The sequence below is a fragment of the Diplotaxodon limnothrissa genome, linkage group LG11 (genome assembly GCF_057381915.1).
Source record: "Diplotaxodon limnothrissa isolate DT_005_m linkage group LG11, D_limnothrissa_male_GT1.1, whole genome shotgun sequence".
Lineage (NCBI taxonomy): Eukaryota > Metazoa > Chordata > Actinopteri > Cichliformes > Cichlidae > Diplotaxodon > Diplotaxodon limnothrissa.
This window is the reverse complement of record NC_140606.1, coordinates 4,881,194-4,902,933: the sequence shown is the minus strand read 5'-3', so window position 1 is coordinate 4,902,933 and position 21,740 is coordinate 4,881,194. Positions and strand designations below refer to the sequence as shown.

Here is a 21,740-nt window from a genome sequence, read left to right as displayed (position 1 = left end):
GTTTTACTTGCTATGGACCCGGCATTTATTAAAACCCATCCTCGTTGGAGCTGGAGTCTGGGCGGAAGTTGTCTGTGAAGCCCAACTTAATGGGCGCAAATTCACAAAGTTTATTCCACAACGCCCAAGACGTGAAAAACACCGGCGAGCAGGCTCACGTCCACTCGAGCGTACGACAGGAACCAGACAAGGAGCAACATGATCCAGGAGATGCCTTGGGATGCGATGGAATAGACTATAATCCACTGGAGCAGCTGCTAGAGAAAAAGTAAGGCAAGCTTTAAGCTTCACTAGCCGACCGGCACGTTTACCGCGGCGTCTGCGACGATGCGTTGGAGCAGGAGGAAGTGCTCCGCGTAGCAGGTAAGAAGGAACATCAGCCAGGGATAGGGGATACCCTGTTGTTTGTCCTTGCTGATTTGTCAGAAAATATTAAAGATCCAAAAGTTTTTAGCGTTCATATACCAGTCGCGAGTTGATTTGGGTGGCACAAATTGTAAAAAACAAAACAAACAAAAACAAATTGACAGAGACAGACGGCAAGCCACACACACCGGCGCCAATTGTGTTATGATAAATTACGTAATAACTACAAGAGAAGACTTACCTTTGTGGAAATGCTTGGAGCAGACTAACGTGTGAGCTGGAGTGTTCTGGGACGTTATTTGGTCTTCGAATGGCTGCAATCCAGGCCATCCGTCGCCTCTTTGTTACTTTGGAAACATGGCTCGAACAATTTCTCTTCCACGACAGAATTTGATAAAAAAAAAAAAACAGCTGGCTTCCCGTGGCTGTCATGCGACCGGCTATTGCGGTTAATAATACAACAGCTTCTTGCCATTTTTTGTGTTTCTTTTTATCGCTGTGTGACTGTTTTCTTGTGAAAGCCTGCGTGCGCTTGTACCATTTGCTCTATTGGTGATTCTAAATTGACACTGTAGGTGTGAGCGGTTGTCAAGTCTCTGTGTTGGCCTTGTGACAAACTGGCAACCTGTCCAGGGTGTGCCCCACCTTTCAGCCTATGGTAGCGGGATAGGCTCCAGCAAACTGTGAATTGAATAAGTGAAAGAGAACAAATGGATGGACTAAAGCTTCATAAGATGCAAGGCTAGGACATCTCTGTCTCACGTGTTTTGTTTCCAACACCAACCTTCACCCCCGAGTGAAAGTAATAAGCCCAGTTTTACAAAAGTGCAATTTTAAATCACTGAAAACTGGAGGTACATAGCTATCCAATTAAATAAAATAGCTTGTGAATTGAATTAATATTTGACATTTAAAAAGCTTTACCACTGGGGATACCAGCTATAGCTACCAATTTATTCCTAATGTACTACTTCATTTTCTGTTAGTTCTATCTATAGCTGTTTTCACACATGCACTGTAGAGCTGAACTTTTGCAGACATTACCAGGAGGAACTGAATGTGACAATGCAAATGTCCAGGTCAGCTTGAATGTGTGCTGCCTTCTTTGTACTCTACTGTACATGCAGTATAGTGTATGTTCCTTAACAAAGACTAGTTAAAATAAATTCATTGCAGGCTGGTTAGCACTATTGTCTTATCAGAGAAGATTGTGGTATAGATTTGAGCACGTCTGCTTGACTTTTTGCTTGAAGGTGTATTCCAGGGATAGGCTGCAGAAATAATACCGTGTCTTGTCTTTTATCAGAGGAAAAAGGTTCTCCTTGTTCTTGTCAGTCAGGAGCCAGAAAAATCAAATGCATCAAAAATTATTGACATTTTTTTCAAAAAAGAAAAAAAGCATAGTAATGTTCTTTATTTTCTGAAATATGTCTTTTATCTCTGCAGTTTCCTGTTACTTATTGGCCTCTATCAAAAACTGATATGGGCTAAAATCTGACAGGGCATATAGCCATTGGTTGATGGAGCTTTTTTTTAGACTGAACCCAAAGGAAATGTCTTTAACCATCAGGCTGCCATCCTGTGTCCTCACTTTTAGTGGTTGCTATTGCATTTATGAAGATTTATCTTCAGAGAATATAGGTGTGATAGGAGAATTTCTTTGATAAAAAGGGAGAGGTGTGGAGATCTTCTAGATGGAGATAAGACTGACCTAGGTTATCGGAGACTTCACACATGTCTTGAATGTCTTTCATCCTCAGGCCAATGACATCCACAAAGTCCTCCACCAGACGGAAAAGCTCTTTGATGTTTGGCCCCAGCTGAGAAAACAGAGACACATGAGAGCAGAATAAAAGAAAAAGGATTATGGATTTGAGGCAAATGTTCTGAAATGCTGTTCGAGCACTTGACACACAAAAGGCCTTTTATAGGAAATCTGGAATTTGAGACAAGTATTGCCATAGCGTCCTGTTTCAGTTCAGTGTCACAATGTCTTATAGCCCACACTACTATAACCAACATGAACATTTACAATTTGTACATCACCATTTTTTCTTTTTGATGACAGGAAATACACTGCAGCTTTGTTCTTATTTTCAATACTGAAGAAAAAGACGGCACACGGTTCTACTGAATGCAGGTGATGAGAAATAAATGGCTGTGATAAAGGCCTCAAGGCTAAAAGCTTGACTTTTTGATTAAATACATTGCAGTGATGCAACATCTGCTATTACATCAAATCACATTTTTTTTAAATGGCAAAATAAGTTAGGAAACCTTACATTTCTAAGCAGGGCTGCCACGGTTGGAGTTAATCACCGCTGACAGAAATGGCTGTGCTACTGTAAAGCTAGTCAGAGGCCAAAAGCAGTTCAAACTCAAAAGGTCTCTGAACGTTTGCGAGTGCCTTCGCCACAGCCTAGATCAAAGAGGGGCTTCAATATTATGAAAGAATCTGAACCTCATATTGCTTGTAGTATTAAATGGCACAAAAATTATTTTAAAAAGTGCAAATATGAATGAACTATCAGCATGAAAATGCAAAATGCATCTTTTTTTAGTTTAATCAGATGTGATTCACTACTCCCCAATGTTGAAGATAATAACGATAGTAAAGTAAAGTGGTTGAAATGCTAATGCTCGCTCTCCTTCGTGTATTCAGACCATGCTGGGGGAACACAGAGTGTGCCATTTCCATTTTAAGATATCTGAAGCAGTTGGAGTAGAGCAGCTTGTTTTATTTAGCATTATTTCTCTGTCTGCATGCTGAAATTCCTGAGAACAGGCGGATGCTGGACAGCTTGTTGGAGGCACAGAGTGAATAAGTGCAGCAGATGGATGAGTGGGTGTTTGCGTCATTATCTGTAGTTATTTCTGTCTTTCAGCAATTCTCGCATTCCCCTTTCACTTCTCCTCTGTCTGTAAAGACACAGGTGGGCTGTTTGTCCACCTGTGTCTTTGTCATCTCTGCTGCCATCAGGATTTCTCCTTGATTGTTGAAGTTATTATTGCTCACAAAGTTCAAAAGGAGCTGCAATTACAGACAAGGACAGGTCCTATTTTAGAAAGAGAGGCTGATACTAACCAGTTGTGCTTCCTCCCATCTCTCCTTGTTTTCTTCCATCAACAGATTGCTGACTGATTGCACAAAGTTCTGGAAAGGAAAAAAATGATTTGCATTCAGTTTTTTGAAATCCTTCTAGACCCTTCTTAGTGGCTGCCAACTTGGTTATGTAGCAGAATCTGAGGGACAAATATTTGGACAGTTTTTAGCCAGAAATTATAAGTTTGTTGCTATTCAGACAAGGAGAGACTAGAGGATCTTTAAAATCTCACAAAGGACAAAATAGGATTTACAACTTCATCAGTAAGAAGTAAATACAGCAAAAAAATTTAACTGCATATTTTACAATATACTTTTACTAACGTGTGCTTTTTATTAAGACACAAACTATAAAATTCCAGGATCTGGTGAAGTTTAAAACAGTGCAAATAATATATAAGGCAAGGAAAGGGATGCTCCCAATCGAAATCTTAGAAAGAGAAGGGAGGTATAATTTTAGAGGGAAGCAGAATTAAAAAAAACAAAGAGTAAGAACAACATTGAAAAGGATGTCTATTTCAATAGCAGGAGCTAAATTCTGGAATGAGTTAAAAGAAGAAATAAAAGGTCAGTAGTGATATTAACCAGTTTAAAATAAAACTCAAAAAAGAAATTTTAAATAAGTAAGAATGAAGAAAATGCAATTAACCCAAGACAGCAGTCAAAGTGATTTTTATTTTCTTCTGTAAATTAGCAAATCTAAATATAGTTTTAGTTGAATATGAGAAAATATTTTTTGTAATGTTATGTTCAAAGTTGAAGGCATTGTATACGTTTTTGTTGTTCAAATTTAGATGATGAGGATGTAAACCTGAGGGGGTAGGGCTAAATAAGTATATACTTCTGCCTACTCCTTTTCAAACAACTGCATGGAATGATTTTATGAAATATTGGTGAATGTATATGTTTGAAATAAAAATGAACTGAACTGAACTTTGTAGCCTAGATTGCACGTTGAAATAGAATATCCATTCATCCATCTTTTTTATTCCTCTTATTCAATACATTTGTAGTATAAAACATAGGTTCTATATAAGAAACAGTCAATTTACATTGTTAGGTGGGTATAGGAACACAGCCTTTCCCAGCTGGAGAGCAGAAGGCATCAACTGAATATCAACATGTATAAATTTGTCATCCTGTGTCTTTCACCTCTACCAGGCCACCAGCGACCTGTCTAGGGTCTAGGTTAGGACTGGATTTTTTGTATTATGACCCCTTCGCCGGTGATTGCTCAGATTTATTTTTTATTTTTTGCATTCATTTCAAGTAGTTGCAGCCATCATCAACACAATCAACCACTGGGCAACAAATTTTAATCGCAGGGAGATTGCACAGGGTGGGAGGTAACCTGTGTCCAAAAAACATCATGGTGTAACTCAAATGGTGTGCAAATAACTGCTGTCTAACTTAGAAAGATAGACAGATTGCCAGTGTATTGCAGTCAGTCTGCATGCAAGTCTGAAAGCAACCACGTCTCTTTGGATTAGTGGACTTAACTCTGCTGGTTCTATTCTGTTTATACTCCTGCATGAAAACAAGGTTGCCTTAGTTGCCCAAGTCATTTTGCAGGGACATGGCTATCCTCCAGCCAAGAGGTTGTTTGTAATTACCAACCTGCTCAATCCACAGTTTCCAACCAGTGTTTCGCATTATATGTAGCCATTGTAGGTTTTTTTTTTTCTGTTTAATACATTTTTATTTGGGTATTCTAAAAGGGCAAAAACTCTATAAAAGGAATATTCAATTCAATTCGATTTTATTTATACAGCGCCAAATCACAACAACAGTCATCTCAAGGCGCTTTATATTGTAAGGTAGACCCTTACAATACATAGAGAGAAAAACACAAAAGTCATATGACCCTTTATGAGCAAGCACTTTGGCGACAATGGGAAGGAAAAACTCCCATTTAACAGGAAGAAACAGAGCAGAGCCAGGCTCAGGGAGGAGCCGTGACAGGTTGGTGTTAGAGAAGGAGGCACAAAAGAGTTAGACAACAAGACAAAAATCCTAGCTCTAACCCTACATGGGTTGCCAGTGACCTTTTGGATCTTAAGAGATTACCTGTAAGGGAAGAAGACACTTTCACACTGTATTACACGCTGCAGCACAGTGGTAAAACCGTGTACCAGCTCACCCTCGTGTCCTCATTGCTGGGGCTGTAATATGTCCTCCTGAAGATCTCTGTCATGTTCTTCAGCACATCTACAATGGCCAGCAAATCACCACTATAGCTGGTTCCATCACTGGATATTTCCCTCAGCTTTGTCATTACTTCTGATACTCCATCTCCCACAAGGCCACGCTGCGCTTTGGACAGATGCTCCCGAGTCTAGCAGAGAAAGTGGCTTCTGTTAGTTTTCACAGTTAGTGGTCAACACAGCAGCAGTATCCATGTCTTTTTTTCAAAAGTGATAACACAGCATAATAACAGTTCAATGTAACTTAGACTTAATGAAAAAAAAGAATTAACATGTATGCCATGTGTCATACATTTTTACCCAGACACAGCTAAAACATTGCAATATCTTCATATGCATCTTTTGCAAGTTATTTAGACTCACTAAAGTCTGTATACTGCGATAGTCATTAGAAATGCACTTCATATAAGTGGGATTCTCCCAGTAGGCAATGCCCTCCTCATCCAGGGTGCAGCGGCGAAGGATAAGCCCTGTATGGGGAAACACATGAGGATTAACCTTCAATTATTTGGTGAGCCCTTGTTACATCATGCTTTTACAGGACATGCAAATGTAATCTTTCTACATGCAGGAAGAGCTCACCCATGGCATTGGGAGGACAGCGTACTGCTGCTGTATCTCCAGCTGGAGTCATCTTCCACACAACATTAGAGTAGTTGTCTTCTCCACATATTTCATGTGGTTCTGTTACCAGAGAAACATCAAAGTGTGTCATGCAATTGTATTAATCACATAACCAGGAGGTAGACTGTCTAAGTAGTGCACTATGTATGTATATATATGTATATATTGTACTATTCTTAGTTAGCGTATTGTCTGTCTTGTCTTAATGTTGGTTTAAAATGGAGCACTGTAACAAAAAATAATTTCCCCCAGGGATCAATAAAGTATTCTGATTCTGATTCTGATTCTGATTTTCAGTCTTTGATGTAGTGGAGCAAACTGCGCCCACCCACTGACCTGGGCATCTCTTTTTGTTACAGCTGCGGACCTCTTCCCGCTCTCCAGGACAAGGCTGCCCTCCAAAAAAGGGCCCATAACAAATCCGGTTTCTCTGCTGACTCCCCCCTCCGCAGGTTTTAGAACAACCCGACCACAAGGACCAGGTCTGCCACTTGCCATCCACTAAGAGAATGAGTGAATAATGATAATGAAATACAACAGGAACATGTAAATTTTACACATTTGCTATCAATGAAGTGAATTTAACCATTATGCGGACCATAATGTTCTGTTTTTATATTTATGAAATCTCATTCAGCACAGTTGGCTGAAAAAGAGATCGCCATGGTGGATTGTCCACCTCCATCTCGCCCTGTCCCTAGCATCCTCATCTTTCCCACTAATCCCTCTGCAGGTCCTCTTTCACTACATCCATGAATCTTCTCAGTGGTCTTCCTCTTGCCTGGGAGCTCCATATTCAACATCTTTTATATACACTATCCCTTCTCTCCACATGTCCAAACAATCTCAGCCTTGCTTCACCAATTATGTCTCAAAAGCACTTAACCTGAGCTGTATCTCTGATGTCCTCACTCTAACCCTGTGCATCTGGATCACTCCCAATACAAATCTGGGTATCTTCAACTCTGCCACTTCCAGCTTATCCTCATGTATTTTTGTTAGTTCTACCATCTCCAAACTGTACATCACAGCAGGTCACACTGCTGTCTTGTCAATCTTTACTTTCACTCATGCTGTTGTTCTTCTGTCACAATGATAACCTAGTATAGCCTCATAATAAAAACATGGAGTTGAAAATAAGCTCTCCAATAAAAAAAACCCAAATTTTATTAAAGAAGTGAGAAAAGGAAATCAAATATTCTGAATTTAGGTCATTACGAAATACTATAAAATGCAATGCTAGTAATCTGAAGGTCTGTGTAATTTGTAGTAAATGTGGAGTTAAGTAACTATCTTTCTTCAACTTAGCATCTGGCTCTCTTACCTGGACACTCTCCAAGGAAGCAGTCGACAGTCTCCAGCCACTCGCCTCTGCACTCAGCACCCCCATATGAGGGGCCATTACACTCCCTGGTTCTCTGCATGGTTCCATTAGAACAGGAGGCAGAGCAGGAGCTCCAGCTGGACCACTCATTCCAGACGCCATCCACTGAGAGAGGCCAAGGTCACCACAGCAACAAGAAAACAGAACAAAAGAGAACGCTATCTGTTTGAAATACTATAACACTCAAAATACAACAAACACATTTTATAATCGCCTCTGTCAGTGCGCCCCAGGGTGGCTGTGGCTACAATGTAGCTTGCCATCACCAGTGTGTGAATGTGTGTGTGAATGGGTGGATGACTGGATATGTAAAGTGCTTTGGGGTTCTTAGGGACTAGTAAAGCGCTATATAAATACAGGCCATTTACCATAAATAGAGTTGTACCGTTCCAATTCTTGAGCAGACTTTTCACATTAACATGATTTTTTCTACTGGAGCATCTTATAGCTGCTTGAACAGACAAAGTACAGGTTAAGTATGTTTTAGGTAAACTAGTTTTGTGTTTCCAGGGTTGTGCTCAGAACTCTAAAACAGCATGCCCAGTAGCGTTCATAGTCGCAGACTTTTGAAACAGTCAGACCTTTGTGCACATGTAAGATAATGTCATGTTCACACTCACAAACATGCAGATACAGCAACTACATTTTTTGCTTAAGGAATAAAGATAATCTGAATTCTTCTTATTCTTCACCTCCCCACACTTGGCTTACTGCTGTGTGAGGTGGGAGTGATTGTTAAATTTGTATGTTTTATGCCCCACTGTACATAAGTGCAAGTGGGTGGGGGTTTGGCATGATGTTAAATAATCTAATAAGTGGCCTAAATCATTATTAACATTACCATGAAAATCTTCAGAAATCAAATCACATCTGAGGTCCTTACCCGGACAGACTGCTATATTGCAGAATTTGGTCTGTTTCTCTGGCCCTTCACATGGATCTCCCCCAAACTGCGGAGGGGTGCAGGTTCGTGTTCGAGACCTGTAACCTCGGCCACAGGTAGATGAACACAGACTCCATGGTGACCATTCGTCCCACACTCCGTGCACTGCAATCAGAGCAGCTAGCGTATGATTTATAGACAGACAAACACCAAGACAACACAATACCTTCACTGCCACAGTGAACCGTGGGCAGTTATCTGGGATAATCTGTGCTAATTCAATGTGGTCACTGTACTTTCAAAGTTTAGGAGTCTCCCAGTATGTCTGCTCTGGTTGTATGAGAGTGTGAGAATATCCTAAAATCTCTAAAACCGCAAACCCAGTCATGCTTGTGAGGTGAGGTGTACGTTGTCCCATAGGCCACAGACTTGCTGCAACTGTGGCGCTGAATCATGTGGGTCTCGTAAGGGTGAGGCAGGGTCCTGGAGAGGGCTGGGTGAGCACAGGGAGGCAGCAGGAGGGATTTTGGGGTGGGGGGTGGGAGCTTACCTGGACAAACAGCAGAGTTGTTGCAAGGTCTCTGCTCTCTCAGTGGCCCACTACACTGGGTGCTGTAGGAGGAGGACACACAGAAACGAGTGCGACTCTGCCAGCCCTCCCCACATGTGGCAGAACACACACTCCACGATGACCACTCCTCACCTGAAGCTGAGTCTACTGAGGAGGAAGGGATGGGTAAAGGAGGATAGGGGAAAAAAGAGGAGCGAAAGGAAAGGACAGGACCATAACTAATTATCATGCAGGATCTAGCCTCTGTGGCCAAAAGAGGAAGGGTTGTGCTCTGATAAAGGGTACATTCTCGCTGTGCTGCATTTAAGGGCTGCCTCCATTAAAGGCGTAATTTTCCTGACTAGTATATGAATCTGTTCCAAAGGTGTTGATAAATGTCCTTTCTTTAGCAGACAAAGATAATGGTGCCTAGTCAGTCTTCAAATCCACTACAGAATAGAGACAAGAAAGTGAAATTTTCCTGTCCAAGTTAAATTTCTAAGGCTCTACACAAGTTCCCAAATGTTGTCCTTCAGTGGAGACAGCCCCTGAAATGGGCCCCAGCTTTTGGTCTGCTGCTGGTCTTTTCCTTCGCTGAGTTTCTGATGTCATATCCTTGGCATCGACTTCCAGTGGAAATTAATGCCCATGACTCTGGATATGTCAGCGATTTTTTCACTGCCCACGACTGCCTCTTCAGTGGGTCACTTTACCAATAAGGGAAAAGTGGGCAGTCTCAGGTGGGAAGCAGGTAAAGAAGTAAACAGGAAGTAGGGAATCAATTAGCAAATAAAAGTAATACTCCACTCAAAACCTATCTTTGCTGTAAATTTTACCCCCGTATCTTAAACAGATCTCAGTGGCTTTGTATGTTGTCTTGTTTTCCAAAGACCAATAGCTGTGGTCCAGGGTGTGCCATGTCTTTTGCCCTGTGACAGCTTGGTCAGGGTTCAACAACCCCAGCCACAGGTGGACTCTGGAGGTGATTAGCCCAGTTTAGCAGTGAGAGTTGAGATCCAGTTAAATCTAAACATTTGTTATGTAGTTATGTTCCAGAGCAGCTTCCAGGAGTGCAGGAACCTTCTGAAGGTTTGTGGTTACAATATCATATTAATGTCACCGTGTATGTTTGGAATTCGTGGGGAAATACTTCCACCATAGTAATTAAATACTGTGTGTCTGCCACTGACTTCTAATTTTATAAGCTATGCTACAGTGGTGGGTGTATAACTATGACAAAGTAGGATTACGCATTGTAATAATGCGATTTAGTTGAATGTTCAAATAAGCAACCAATTAAATATATTATTTTTTAATATATAGTAAATAAATATGTTACAGTGTTTCCTTGTTCGCTGTTGCCCCATTGTGTGGGAGGAAGAAATGAAAACTGACTATCCAATGAAATAAAGTCATTACACCAGGAGGAAAATGTAAACCATAACATAACAGATGGGCTTGTAAATGGCAATAATCTTGTAATGCAACCTGCTATTTTTACATGGAACTCTATCCAACACTGCTCAGCTAGGCTACTCTCCAGCTCTATATTTTAACCCTTTCACGCATAGTGGTCACTACAGTGGACAGCTATTCAAAGGCTGTTTTCTTGTATTTGTGTCAGTGTTGATGGTATACTTGCACATAAACACAACACACAGCGTATATTGTTCATTCGTTTGTCAAATTCACAAGTCAAAACGTATGTTGTCCACCTAAGTGGACATGTACAAAACTTTTTGAAAAGTACATGTTTAAAAAAAAATGAAGTTCAAAAATCTTTTTTTCATGCCTAAAGATGAATAAAAATACTTAAGAAAAAAAATCCTGATTGAGGTTGTCATAATTCGTGCATGAAAGGGTTAAGGACAGAAATGAAATTTGTCTTCCTCACAAATAAAGCATGAATAAGATCCAAATTTGTTGAACTTTTGGGTGGAGTATCACTTAGAAGGAAGACTTCATTTGATGTGTTGTTTTACAGACAGGGGACCATGTCCTGCCATAATTTCACAAAAATACAATTTTACCATGTTCAGGCAGGGTCCATGTTGGAATTAGTCCATTGCGGACGAGGCACTACTGTGGGAGATTTTGATAGATGTGCTGTAAGTGAATGCAACTCTCTCTATTGTGGGTGTCATGTTTTTTGTGTGATATGCTGCTATCACCCAAGCTGCCGCAGTGACTGATGCATGGGATCCCTCTGCGTCCCGTTGTCTTACCTGTCTGAGAACTCTGCTGTCCACTGCGGGGCTTGTCTGCGTCATCACGCTTGCGGCTGTCCACCGAGCGAAGCGATTGGCTGCGAGAGAGATGGCGACCTTTGCCTAAAGGGGGGTGAGGCAAGGCCGGGGGAAGGAGGGGCGGGGGTTAGCAACCAGAGCTCCTTCATTAATGCCTTATATTTGGGACACAACCGTGACGTGATTGGTCACCCAGAACAGCATCAGCCAAACTTGGGACTTGTGTTGTGCTGTCTGTGTTAGTGTGCTGTGTGTGTGCGCAGTAGTCTCTTTATATTGTCAGCTGTTGTATAATGTTCCTTGTGATGGCATAACTAAATAGAAAAGACATGCAATAACATCAACAGTAATGAGTGTAATCTGATTTTTTAGCTGTCAGTCATGCACCGCCAGTTCTGTATAAATAAAGAAAGCTCTAACCAGTGAAACATTGCAGCTCTTGGTAAATGGCTTCAATAAAACAGAACTCTGATGTTGTTTTCATGTCCCTTTAGTCATTTGTGGGCTAATGATGTTGACATACTGCCTAAAAACCTGACCATGTCATTCTTATTTTTCATCGATCAAAGTCCCCTTTCCAACATGCACTCTTTAAGTCACAACTCTGACTTACAGAGAATGGATACATAAGCACATGAACAAGATGTTAAGAAAGGAAAGGTAAAGAAAAAGTAGTTGTAAAAGCACAGTTTGGACACACCACATACTTGTATTTACCCACAGAGCTTAAAGCACCCTCACTGACAGACATAGAAAAATGAACACGAAGAATAAGGAGCTTACCAGTGCAGGACTGCGAGTTGCAGGGCCGGCCCTCCTCCACTATGCCCTCACACAGGTACGACTCCTCCGGAGGTGACCGACAGGTCCGAATCCGGGTTTGGATCCCTCCACCACACTCGCTGCTGCACTGTGCCCATTGGCCCCACACACTCCAGCCACCTGGAGACACACAGACAGTAGTGGTTACTTACTGTGTGTTAACTTAGCAGCAGTGTTTTTCACTTGTAATGCCATGTGTTTTTGAGCTCATCTAATGGAGAGTGATCTTCAAATCCTACAATCCTCTGTGCAAAGCTTCAGTTTTGAAGAGCTGCCAAGGCATATAGTGTGTAGGAAGAAACACAGCTTGGAGCTGAACATCTCCAATCTTAAAAAAATGACAAATAAAAACAGATGCAAAATGTATGCCATAATGATGCTAACACAGCCCTACCTCATACTGGGAAGCCTACATTCCAAGAGTTAGGTCAGTCAAGCATACTGTGATGACAAGGTTTGCATGTATGTAGAATTTTGAATTTTTGAATTTTTCTGTCATAAACTGTGCGTGGCAGGCAGGAATGGAGGACCAAATGCAGAGTCCAGGATGTGAAAAGTAACTCAAAAAGCAGCTTTAATGCTGAACACTAGGAAAAAAATCTACTAAACTTGAAGATACAAAATAGGCTTGGCAGACAGAACACACAGACAGGTATGAGGAAGATCGCAATGCTGGACAGAAGAAAAGAAAAAGGTTTAAATACACAGGGAATGACGAGAGAACAGGAAAGTCATGGGGAACACAACTGGGGCAGATTACACACAACGAGACAGAGGACGCAAAGCTAAACATAACACACGAGACAAGATACCTTCAAAATAAGAGAAACAAAGCAAAACAAGGTGCACACAGACAGGAGACTACCAAAGTAAAACAGGAAGTAATGGGAACACACAGAGAGTTGCAGATAGACAGAGACATGACTGGGGAAGCACTGATATCATGACAGGCAGGGAACACCAAATGAAACACAAGGGAAACACAAGAACTCACAATAAATATAATCAGAGCCTCACAGACGACGACACAGAGGGCAAAGACACAAGGGGGAATCCTAAATAATCCAAATCTAAACAGGAACAACCTAGACACTAGAGAATCAACTTAAGACTACCAAAAATGACTTAAACACGAAACATAATATAAAATGACATCAAAACACGTGAAAATGAGCTAGGATCGAGACGGGCGCTGTTAGAATCAGCAATTAACCTTGTTACATTTCTACACAGTGTTAAGGTGGTTACTATAACCTTTAGCTTTTAAAGTAATTTCTAAAATTCTGTCTATTTCTAATACTTAAGAGTTCATAGAGTTGCAACAGTGATTACCTGTCAGAATAGTTATCCTTTGTATTACTACCTCAAGCTGCTTTTCAAGCCACTTAAAGAAGTGCAGACACTTTTCTTTCCAAGCTCCTTAGACTACAATAACCTGGATGACTGAGAACCTTCACAGACAGGTTCTGACAGGCTAAGGTTCTGCAGACACAACAACAGTTCAAAATGCTAGCACTAACCAGGGAATAATGCTTAGCTGACATAAACAAGAACTATATCCAATGCAAAAAGAATATATTTCAGGACGTTCCAAAAGCCCATTGCCCAAATCAGAGCTCTTCTGCAACCTCCAGCTGCTGACAATACTTCACATCAACCTCCAACCACAACTTCTACTGAAGCCTTCACCACCTCCTTTGCAGGATGCTTGGTCCCCAAGAAATTTTCCCCTTTCCAGGGAGCAGTAGTTGTAAAGACCGTTCACTTTGTTGCAACTTGACCAGTCAAACAAAAAAGAGCACACCCATCAGAAACTGTAGCTGTACCGACAGGCAGAGCTAAGGCAAATCCCCCACCAAGTTTACAGTTACTAGCAAACGTTTGTTTTGGTCAAAACATGCAAGCCCTGCAGGCTCTAATTGATTCTGGAGCAGAGCAAAGTTTTTCTATCATTGATTGATTAACAATTAGGGATTAATGTGAAATATCTGAAAGAACCTGCTGTTTTGCCTGCTGTTAGATAGATTCCTGTAACCTCTAGCCTAGCCCCTAGGAAAGTATTTGGTTCGGTTGCTAGAAGGAGTGACAGTGATCAGGATTGTCATCTTTCATCACAGTGGTTTCTTCCATCTACCTTCGCCAGATTGTTAAGTTGCAGTTGTAATGTTAAGCTTCACTCTCTAGTTTTATGTTCACTTCATGACTAAATTGCCGTCTCTGTCTTCAGGATTTTTCCAGTGTGACTTTTTGTGGACGTGCTACTCAATACTGGACTGCACTTGGACTTTGAAATTAACCTTCTTGCCCACTCAAGAGTTTGCCTACCTGTTATTCATGCAACTCATTATTCATGTAAAGCTCAAACTCTTGTGCCTGGGTCCATCCACCTTGAGTTCACTATGACAAATGAACTTCTCAAACTAGCAACATGGACTTTATGTAGAAGAGAGCAAGGTCTGATCCTCTGCTTTACCTCCTAACCTTTGTTTCCCTTCAACTCACAGCAAGAACAATAAATGTTATTAATTAATACTGAAACAGCTGACAGTGTTCTTTCATTTATCTATATATTTGTATGTGTAATATGAGCAGCACTGTAGGTTGTTGAGAACAGATAAAATCACTACTAGGCCTCTAGGTAGGAGTATAATGAAGGTGTAAACAGAGCACTCACTTCCTCTCTTCTTTATATTAAAAATAACAGCAAACCTGATGTTTCTTGAACAAAGAATGTAGCCATCCATTCTCTGGCTCGGTTGGCTTTTCCTTATTTTAATGGTGCTTAAAGGAAAAAAAATGTATAGAGACAAAACTGCTATTACTGCTACTATTGTGAAGGAGCAGATTTTACTGAAACAACAACCATTCCCCAGATCTAACCAAGTTTTGTACCTAAAGTTGAAAGGCTCTTGAAGGCACCAAACAGGGCCATCATTTCGTCTGATATAGGGAGATACAGGCGACATCTGACAAAACAACATTAACTGACATCCTGGGATACGAATGCACAAAACACATAAACTACTGACGTCCAAGCATCTTCAGGATATTGCAGCACACCAAGTTGGACAACCAACTGAAAAACAATCCTCCCTAGAAAGTTCCAGGGTCCAAGTTTCATAAGCCATGTTCACAAAGGTGACAGGCAAAATAATCTTTTGTGAAGATCTCCCCAGGTCTCAATTTGTTTTTTAGTTTTTTATCTCAACTGTAAGGTGAGTTGAAGGGAAACAAAGGTTAGGAGGTAAAGCAGAGGATCAGACCTTGCTCTCTTCTACATAAAGTCCATGTTGCTAGTTTGAGAAGTTCATTTGTCATAGTGAACTCAAGGTGGATGGACCCAGGCACAAGAGTTTGAGCTTTACATGAATAATGAGTTGCATGAATAACAGGTAGGCAAACTCTTGAGTGGGCAAGAAGGTTAATTTCAAAGTCCAAGTGCAGTCCAGTATTGAGTAGCACGTCCACAAAAAGTCACACTGGAAAAATCCTGAAGACAGAGACGGCAATTTAGTCATGAAGTGAACATAAAACTAGAGAGTGAGCCAATAGGAACAAAGTATGACTGATACAGGTTAGGATTTTACATTACACAAAAGAAGCCTGGACCGGCCACTGCAGACGATATGTGTTGACAAGGCTATGTCGTACAGGACACACACGTTTGGGCAAAGTTTTGCCTGCCTGAAGCACTCCTGCACTGCAAGTCTGTGTGGATCTCTTTTGGACACTGTGCCTTGGCATTCATCAGACATATGGGGAGAACATATAGCAGGCAGGTGTAGATACACGTCCTCCATCATTAGACCACAGTGCAATGGAAATAAGAGTCACTGTCACCATCTGTCAAGGGTCTGATGTCCAAGAATTAGTTACCAAACTATCCATATACACATGAAGGATCTGGTTTATCCAAAAGGGGCCACAGCATTAAAAAACACAATTTAGCACACAAAAAAGTAACCTGCATCAGACTGATGATATCTAGCAGCTAAGGAGGATCTGAGGGGAGATTTTTTCCTCTAAAACAGAGATATGATGAATGCCATTGTCACTCTGAAATTCCCTGTTTGGCCATTCTGATTTAATGTGCTCCATTAAGATGTGTGCTGATCTGAGGAGGAGCAGGCAGAGCACTGTCAGAATATCTCTGTCTCTCTTTCTCTCACTGTGTGTGTCCTGCATGCTCATAAATGTTTAACGTCACAGACAGATGCCTTTCAGCCCCCTCAGGCGATGGCAAATATGTATTAATCTGCATGAATAGAACATGAAGTTGGCCAACATCCAGACACACACGTTTTTAATTACTTGCAAATCAGTTTCCTTTAGGGTGAGGCCCTGAATGAGGGAGGGCACTGTGGAGAGCGCTTGATTCAGTCGAAAGAGTCAAATATACACACACACATGCACACACACCTCGATTCCTCTACAGCTGTGTGTCATCTCACCATGACAGTGTTATGAGTCAAACTTTATGGATTGAAGGAGACAAATTGCAGTGAAAAAAGTGTAAATGATTTCCTTTCCCTTCAGAGATGAAATTAGCAGCACCAGCGATCACAGTCAATATCTGTTTGCTGTCAGCAGACTGACCTGGTGGGGTCCAAGTGTTCACTTATGGCTGTGAAACTGGATTTGATCATGTGACTGCACTCATTCAGTGGATAACCAGTTCAGTGCAGTTCACAGTATGTACTGGAACACAACTTAAAACATCTCAACTCAACTCAGTGCAGCCTCCCTCTCCCCAGTCACCTCCTCCAGCTTGTCCGGGGGAACACCAAAGTGTTACCAGGCCAGCAAGCAATTCCTGGGTCGGCCCCAGGGCCTTAACCCAGTGGGACATGCCCGGAACACCTCACCCAGGAGGTGCCCTTGTCAAATGACCGAACCAACTCAACTGACTCCTTTCAACGTGGAGGAGCAGCGGCTCTACTCTGAGCCCCTCCCGGATGGCTGCACTTCTCACCCTATCTCTAAGGGAGAGGCCAGCCACCCTTCGGATGAAGCCCATTTTCACCGCTTGCATCGATGATCTTGTTCTTTCAGTCACTACCCACAGCTTGTGACCATAGGTGAGAGTAGGGACGTAGATCGACCGGTAAATTGAGAGTTTCACTTTTACACTCAGCTCTCTCTTCACCACGATGGACCGGTACAGCAACTGCATCACTGCAGCTGCAGCACCAGTCCATCTGTCGATCTCCTGCTCCGTTCTCCCATCACTCATGAACAAGACACAGAGGTACTTGAACTCCTCCACTTTGGGCAGGAACTCATCCCTGACCTGAAGTGGGCACTCCACCCTTTTCCTGCTGAGGACCATGTCCTAAGATTTGGAGTGCAGCCAATCAGTAATAAAGCCATTCCAACTCCCTGAGCCAACATGCTGATTCTTCTGTGCATGTTAACATGCTACATTTACCCCCCTTCAGGTTATTTGAGTGGGAGTTGTGTGACACATGAAATAATACACATTACAAGCAGGGCTACCATTCTGTTACTATGGTAAACATTAATTCATGTATATGAGCCACAATGACAAACTGCAAGGCAAACTGAAAGAAACTGAGCATAGCCACTTAAAGCAGTGATCTGGACTCCACATGACATGCCTCAGCTCATTTAAGAAGCAATCCCACAAGTGCTGCTTTGCTTAGAGTCTTTGAGGTTGCTGTGACAACCTGCATGGAGCAGATTAGCTAGCCAGGAAATCAGACCAGGAATGCACACAGCACTCAGTCAATTTCCAAAATAAGACACCGTGTGGAGACTGCATTTTTGATACCCACATCAATATGCCTATTTAGGCAGTTTTTAATTTATTTGTAAAAATTGTAGAGGGTAATGTCACTTGTAATGGAAATTGTGTATTTTGTTTGAGTGTTTTGTTTTGGGTTTTTTTGCTTTTTTATATAATTTTTAATATTCACATGTTTACATTTTCAGAATTGTAAAACCTTATTGTGGATCTAAGAGCCAAATTATGTGGACAATTTGCATCCAACTCATTGTGTAACGTTTTATTTGGTGGTATTTGATGGTTTGGGCCCCAGGAAGACTAGCAACCACTGTTGTGGAAGCTAATGGGGTTCCTCATAAATAAACAAATATGACTGGTGACACCAGACCAGAACTTAACCACTTAGAGGGATTCATCTTGAAGAACACAAAGTGTAATGTGACACAAAGGTGATTCTCAATAGAAAGGAAAAAGAGAAGATTTTAACTCATACTGGGATGTATCTGAGTACTGGGGACAAAATGATCTGCATCTACGTGATATGGGGTTGTGTGAAGGATGAAAAACAATTTAGGATATTTAATGCATAGATAGAATTAGAAATAAGATCTTATAGATCCATACCACACGTGTCTCTGGAGTAAGAATGTGCTTACTCCATAAAGCACAGAAAATGAGAGCTACGTTATCCTCGGTTTAAAACAGCTGAAACAGCTTTTCAGAATTTTTTTTTTTCAATGAGAACTACAACTGCTTGTCACTGGGGCAGCATCCACTAAGGCACTGCTGTTATAGTCTGCACAGGAGGTACACTATTGTCTTGAACATTTGATGATAACTACAAAGACCGTTGATTAAAAAAAAAGAAGAAGAAGGTGAAAACTGGATGTACAGTTACCCATTCATTTGGATTTTCCATTTATCTGTGGAGACAGCAAAAGAAATTTGACTGTACTCTTACTTCAGGGCATGTCACAGCTTATATCTATTACCATTGTTCACAAGCACTTTGTGTGTTTGTACCTTATACATGAATGATAGTACATAACTAATGCAGCTTTTCTTTAAATTGCCAAGTCTACACAAATAGCACGTCATTTTCATTCTATTATTTATAGTTTATAAATAAAGAGTTGGGTTAAAAGTTGCTGTCTTTATGATTCTTATGTATCATACGTTTTCTTAACTACTTTTGGAAAGCTGCACTGCTTTGGAATGAGTTTGTTTGTCAAGCAATGATAAAGTCACACAATTCACGTTTTATTAGAGCAGAAAAATGAAGTTAGTTTGCTTTTTAGCTTCAAGCTCATCACTCTGTAAATATGATATATACAGAAACTGGGGTGTGATGAGTAAACATCCCTGAAGGCTACAGGTGGATGCTCGGGTGGTGGAGGGGTTGAGACAGCGTGGAGCAATGCAGGTCAACCATGACATTAATATGTCAGAAGAAGTGATGGAAAATTTAAAGCATAAATAGGACTCCAAATTGGAAGGGGGTGTTTGGTAACATGATGTGAGGAGAGTGAAGCATGTTTGTGTGTAGCTCCAGATCTGCCCAAACTAGCTCAAAGGCTTTTCTCCATTTAAACTGACTAAAGTCTTAAATGAGTTAATTCAGAAATGGTCCAGTGGACCATTAGAAACTCTCCATCCGGTTAATAAATTTAACAGAATACTACTACTACGACTACTTAGGTAACTAAACAGCAGTTCTGGATACATATAGTCATAAGTGTATGTGCACTTTAACAAGAGCAGAAACATTAAAGGCCTTAGAAAAAGAAGGAATAAAAATACATAAACTTGACTGAGCACATGAGCACAATCAGATACTGATGTTTTTGTGTAATAACTTCAGAGTGATTAGGACCCAAACACAGGACACACTTTACCAGGGACCAGCTCCAGTGTGTAAATCTGTAGTGCAATGAGCTAAAGGTGATTCCAGCAAGGTTCAAAAAAGGGCAAAAGGTCACAAGAACTAGACTAGGAACACAACAAAATAACAATATTCAAAGACATCCCAAACAGGAATAGAAAATGCTAGAAAATGACCAAAGCACAGAATTGCAGAAAATGGCTAAAGGGTTTGTGTGGAACAGAGGAGTGTTTATCCTGGGCTGAGTAATTAACTCACAGGACACAGGTTAGCTAAAAATGTGATGGTAACCTATTAAAGCAGGGATTACACGGCATAACAGGAAATGGCAGAACAGACACCTCAAATCATGACACTTGATGACATTCCACAGGACGAGCTAACATGGCATTTTGTCCACTTGAACACGTAATGCTCTCTGTTGGGTTCGGCTGACCCCTTTCATGTGATGACATGTAATCAGTTTAAGTGTGTTCTGTGGAGGTTTTTAGTGCACTTCTGTGTAAAGTAGGTGGCAAATGCTGCAAAAAAAAGAAGGCTAGACTAAGAGAGCTGCCATTGTGTGTTAGTGCCAGTCCAGTCACCAGAAGGGGAATGTCATTACCATGACAACGAGATGTTGCCGTCATCTAGGGCTGTTATCGCATGAACGCCTGAGACAACATGTCATATTTGAAGTAAGGAAAGAAAAAGGAGTAATGAAGAAAACAGAATTCAAAGAGGAATAAAAAGTGAGATACAGAGTGAGCCTGATTCATACAGCATGCTGTCCTACTCAAGGATAACATTCTGTAGTTTTCTTATCGCCAACAAAAGTAATCAAAGGAGCCAAAGCAACAATGAATTTATCTACTAACAAGTACTGCATATATACCAAATCCCGATACATAATCTTATTTCTCTGTGACACAGAGCTCCACAGTATTGTGTAAGCCACACTGCACTTCACTGTGCATTAATCTGTGTCTCAAAACACTCCCCAGTAAACGCATCAATTCCTGCCGTTATAGCAACCTTGAGCTTTGGTTTTTAAAGAATAAAACTACATATTTGTTATTTTTTTTGATAGATCATCTCAGGAGACAATCTATTAACCTTTATTTGTGTCTCCAAGTTCTTTTTACACTGGAGCAAACCTCTGACCTCATATAAAATTCATATGAGCACCTCGTAGCTCCCTGAAATTCTGTTCCCTGACCTTGCTATTTGATCCCCCTAAATAAGTTCCCTGTCAAAGTCATTATTTTTTCATTTTTATTTGCCGGTACATTTACACCAAATCCAACAAGAGTACTGACTCAATGATTGATCTACCAGGTGACCAACAAACCACACAGGATTAGGAAAATATACATATTTAACTAAAAACTACAAGTGCACTTGAAGGCTTCATTGATACGCTCCCTAACGCTTCCCAAACCTTTTCTAATAGATGATTTTTGGCTTTTAATTGTGCTAAAAAATCTTTGTTATTAGTTGCTAAATGAAAGAAATAAAGCTGACAGAGCTTGGGTATTTAGACATCTGGTATGTGTCCCTGCTGAACAAAGAGTAGATATACACGAGAACCAAACGCTCACTTTTTTTCTCAAAGTCCTTCTTTTTGGGGGACTAAAGCCAGCCTTGTGAAACATAATAACCTTCAGCTACTCTCCTGAATCATTTTGGGTTTATTGTGAACAAATATGCTTCATGAATATAGAGAAACATGAACTGCAGTTTGGAGCAGGGGACCGGCGCGTTTTTTCTGTCGAATGAAGGCTTTGTCAAGGCAAGAGAAAAAGAGGGGGGTGGGTCCATTTACAGATAAGATTCATTCTTTTTCAGGGGGAAAAATGGAAGAAATGACAAGACTGTGAACTTTCTTTTCTTTTTCCTTTTTCCCTTTTCTTCCCAGTAATCAGAGTCAGAAAGGGTGAGGAGGGGATGG

General features: G+C 40.9%; 1 protein-coding gene across 4 annotated transcripts in view; it reads right to left on the bottom strand.

The window, feature by feature from the left end:
• Positions 1-21,740, bottom strand: part of adgrb1a (adhesion G protein-coupled receptor B1a) — a 161,614-nt gene that overhangs the window by 99,584 nt on the left and 40,290 nt on the right. For 2 of the 4 annotated variants that reach the window (XM_085364986.1, XM_085364989.1), the window contains exons 2-12: positions 12,144-12,302; positions 11,340-11,444; positions 9,115-9,282; positions 8,565-8,729; positions 7,622-7,786; positions 6,634-6,798; positions 6,256-6,357; positions 6,037-6,143; positions 5,610-5,804; positions 3,452-3,520; positions 2,078-2,186 (exon numbers count right to left, since the gene is read on the bottom strand). In XM_085364986.1, coding sequence (XP_085221112.1) covers positions 2,078-2,186; positions 3,452-3,520; positions 5,610-5,804; positions 6,037-6,143; positions 6,256-6,357; positions 6,634-6,798; positions 7,622-7,786; positions 8,565-8,729; positions 9,115-9,282; positions 11,340-11,444; positions 12,144-12,302 — 1,509 coding nt within the window. Of the gene's footprint in view, positions 1-2,077; positions 2,187-3,451; positions 3,521-5,609; positions 5,805-6,036; positions 6,144-6,255; positions 6,358-6,633; positions 6,799-7,621; positions 7,787-8,564; positions 8,745-9,114; positions 9,283-11,339; positions 11,445-12,143; positions 12,303-21,740 lie in introns of all 4 variants that reach the window. The other 2 variants (XM_085364988.1, XM_085364990.1) reach the window with 2 other exon arrangements.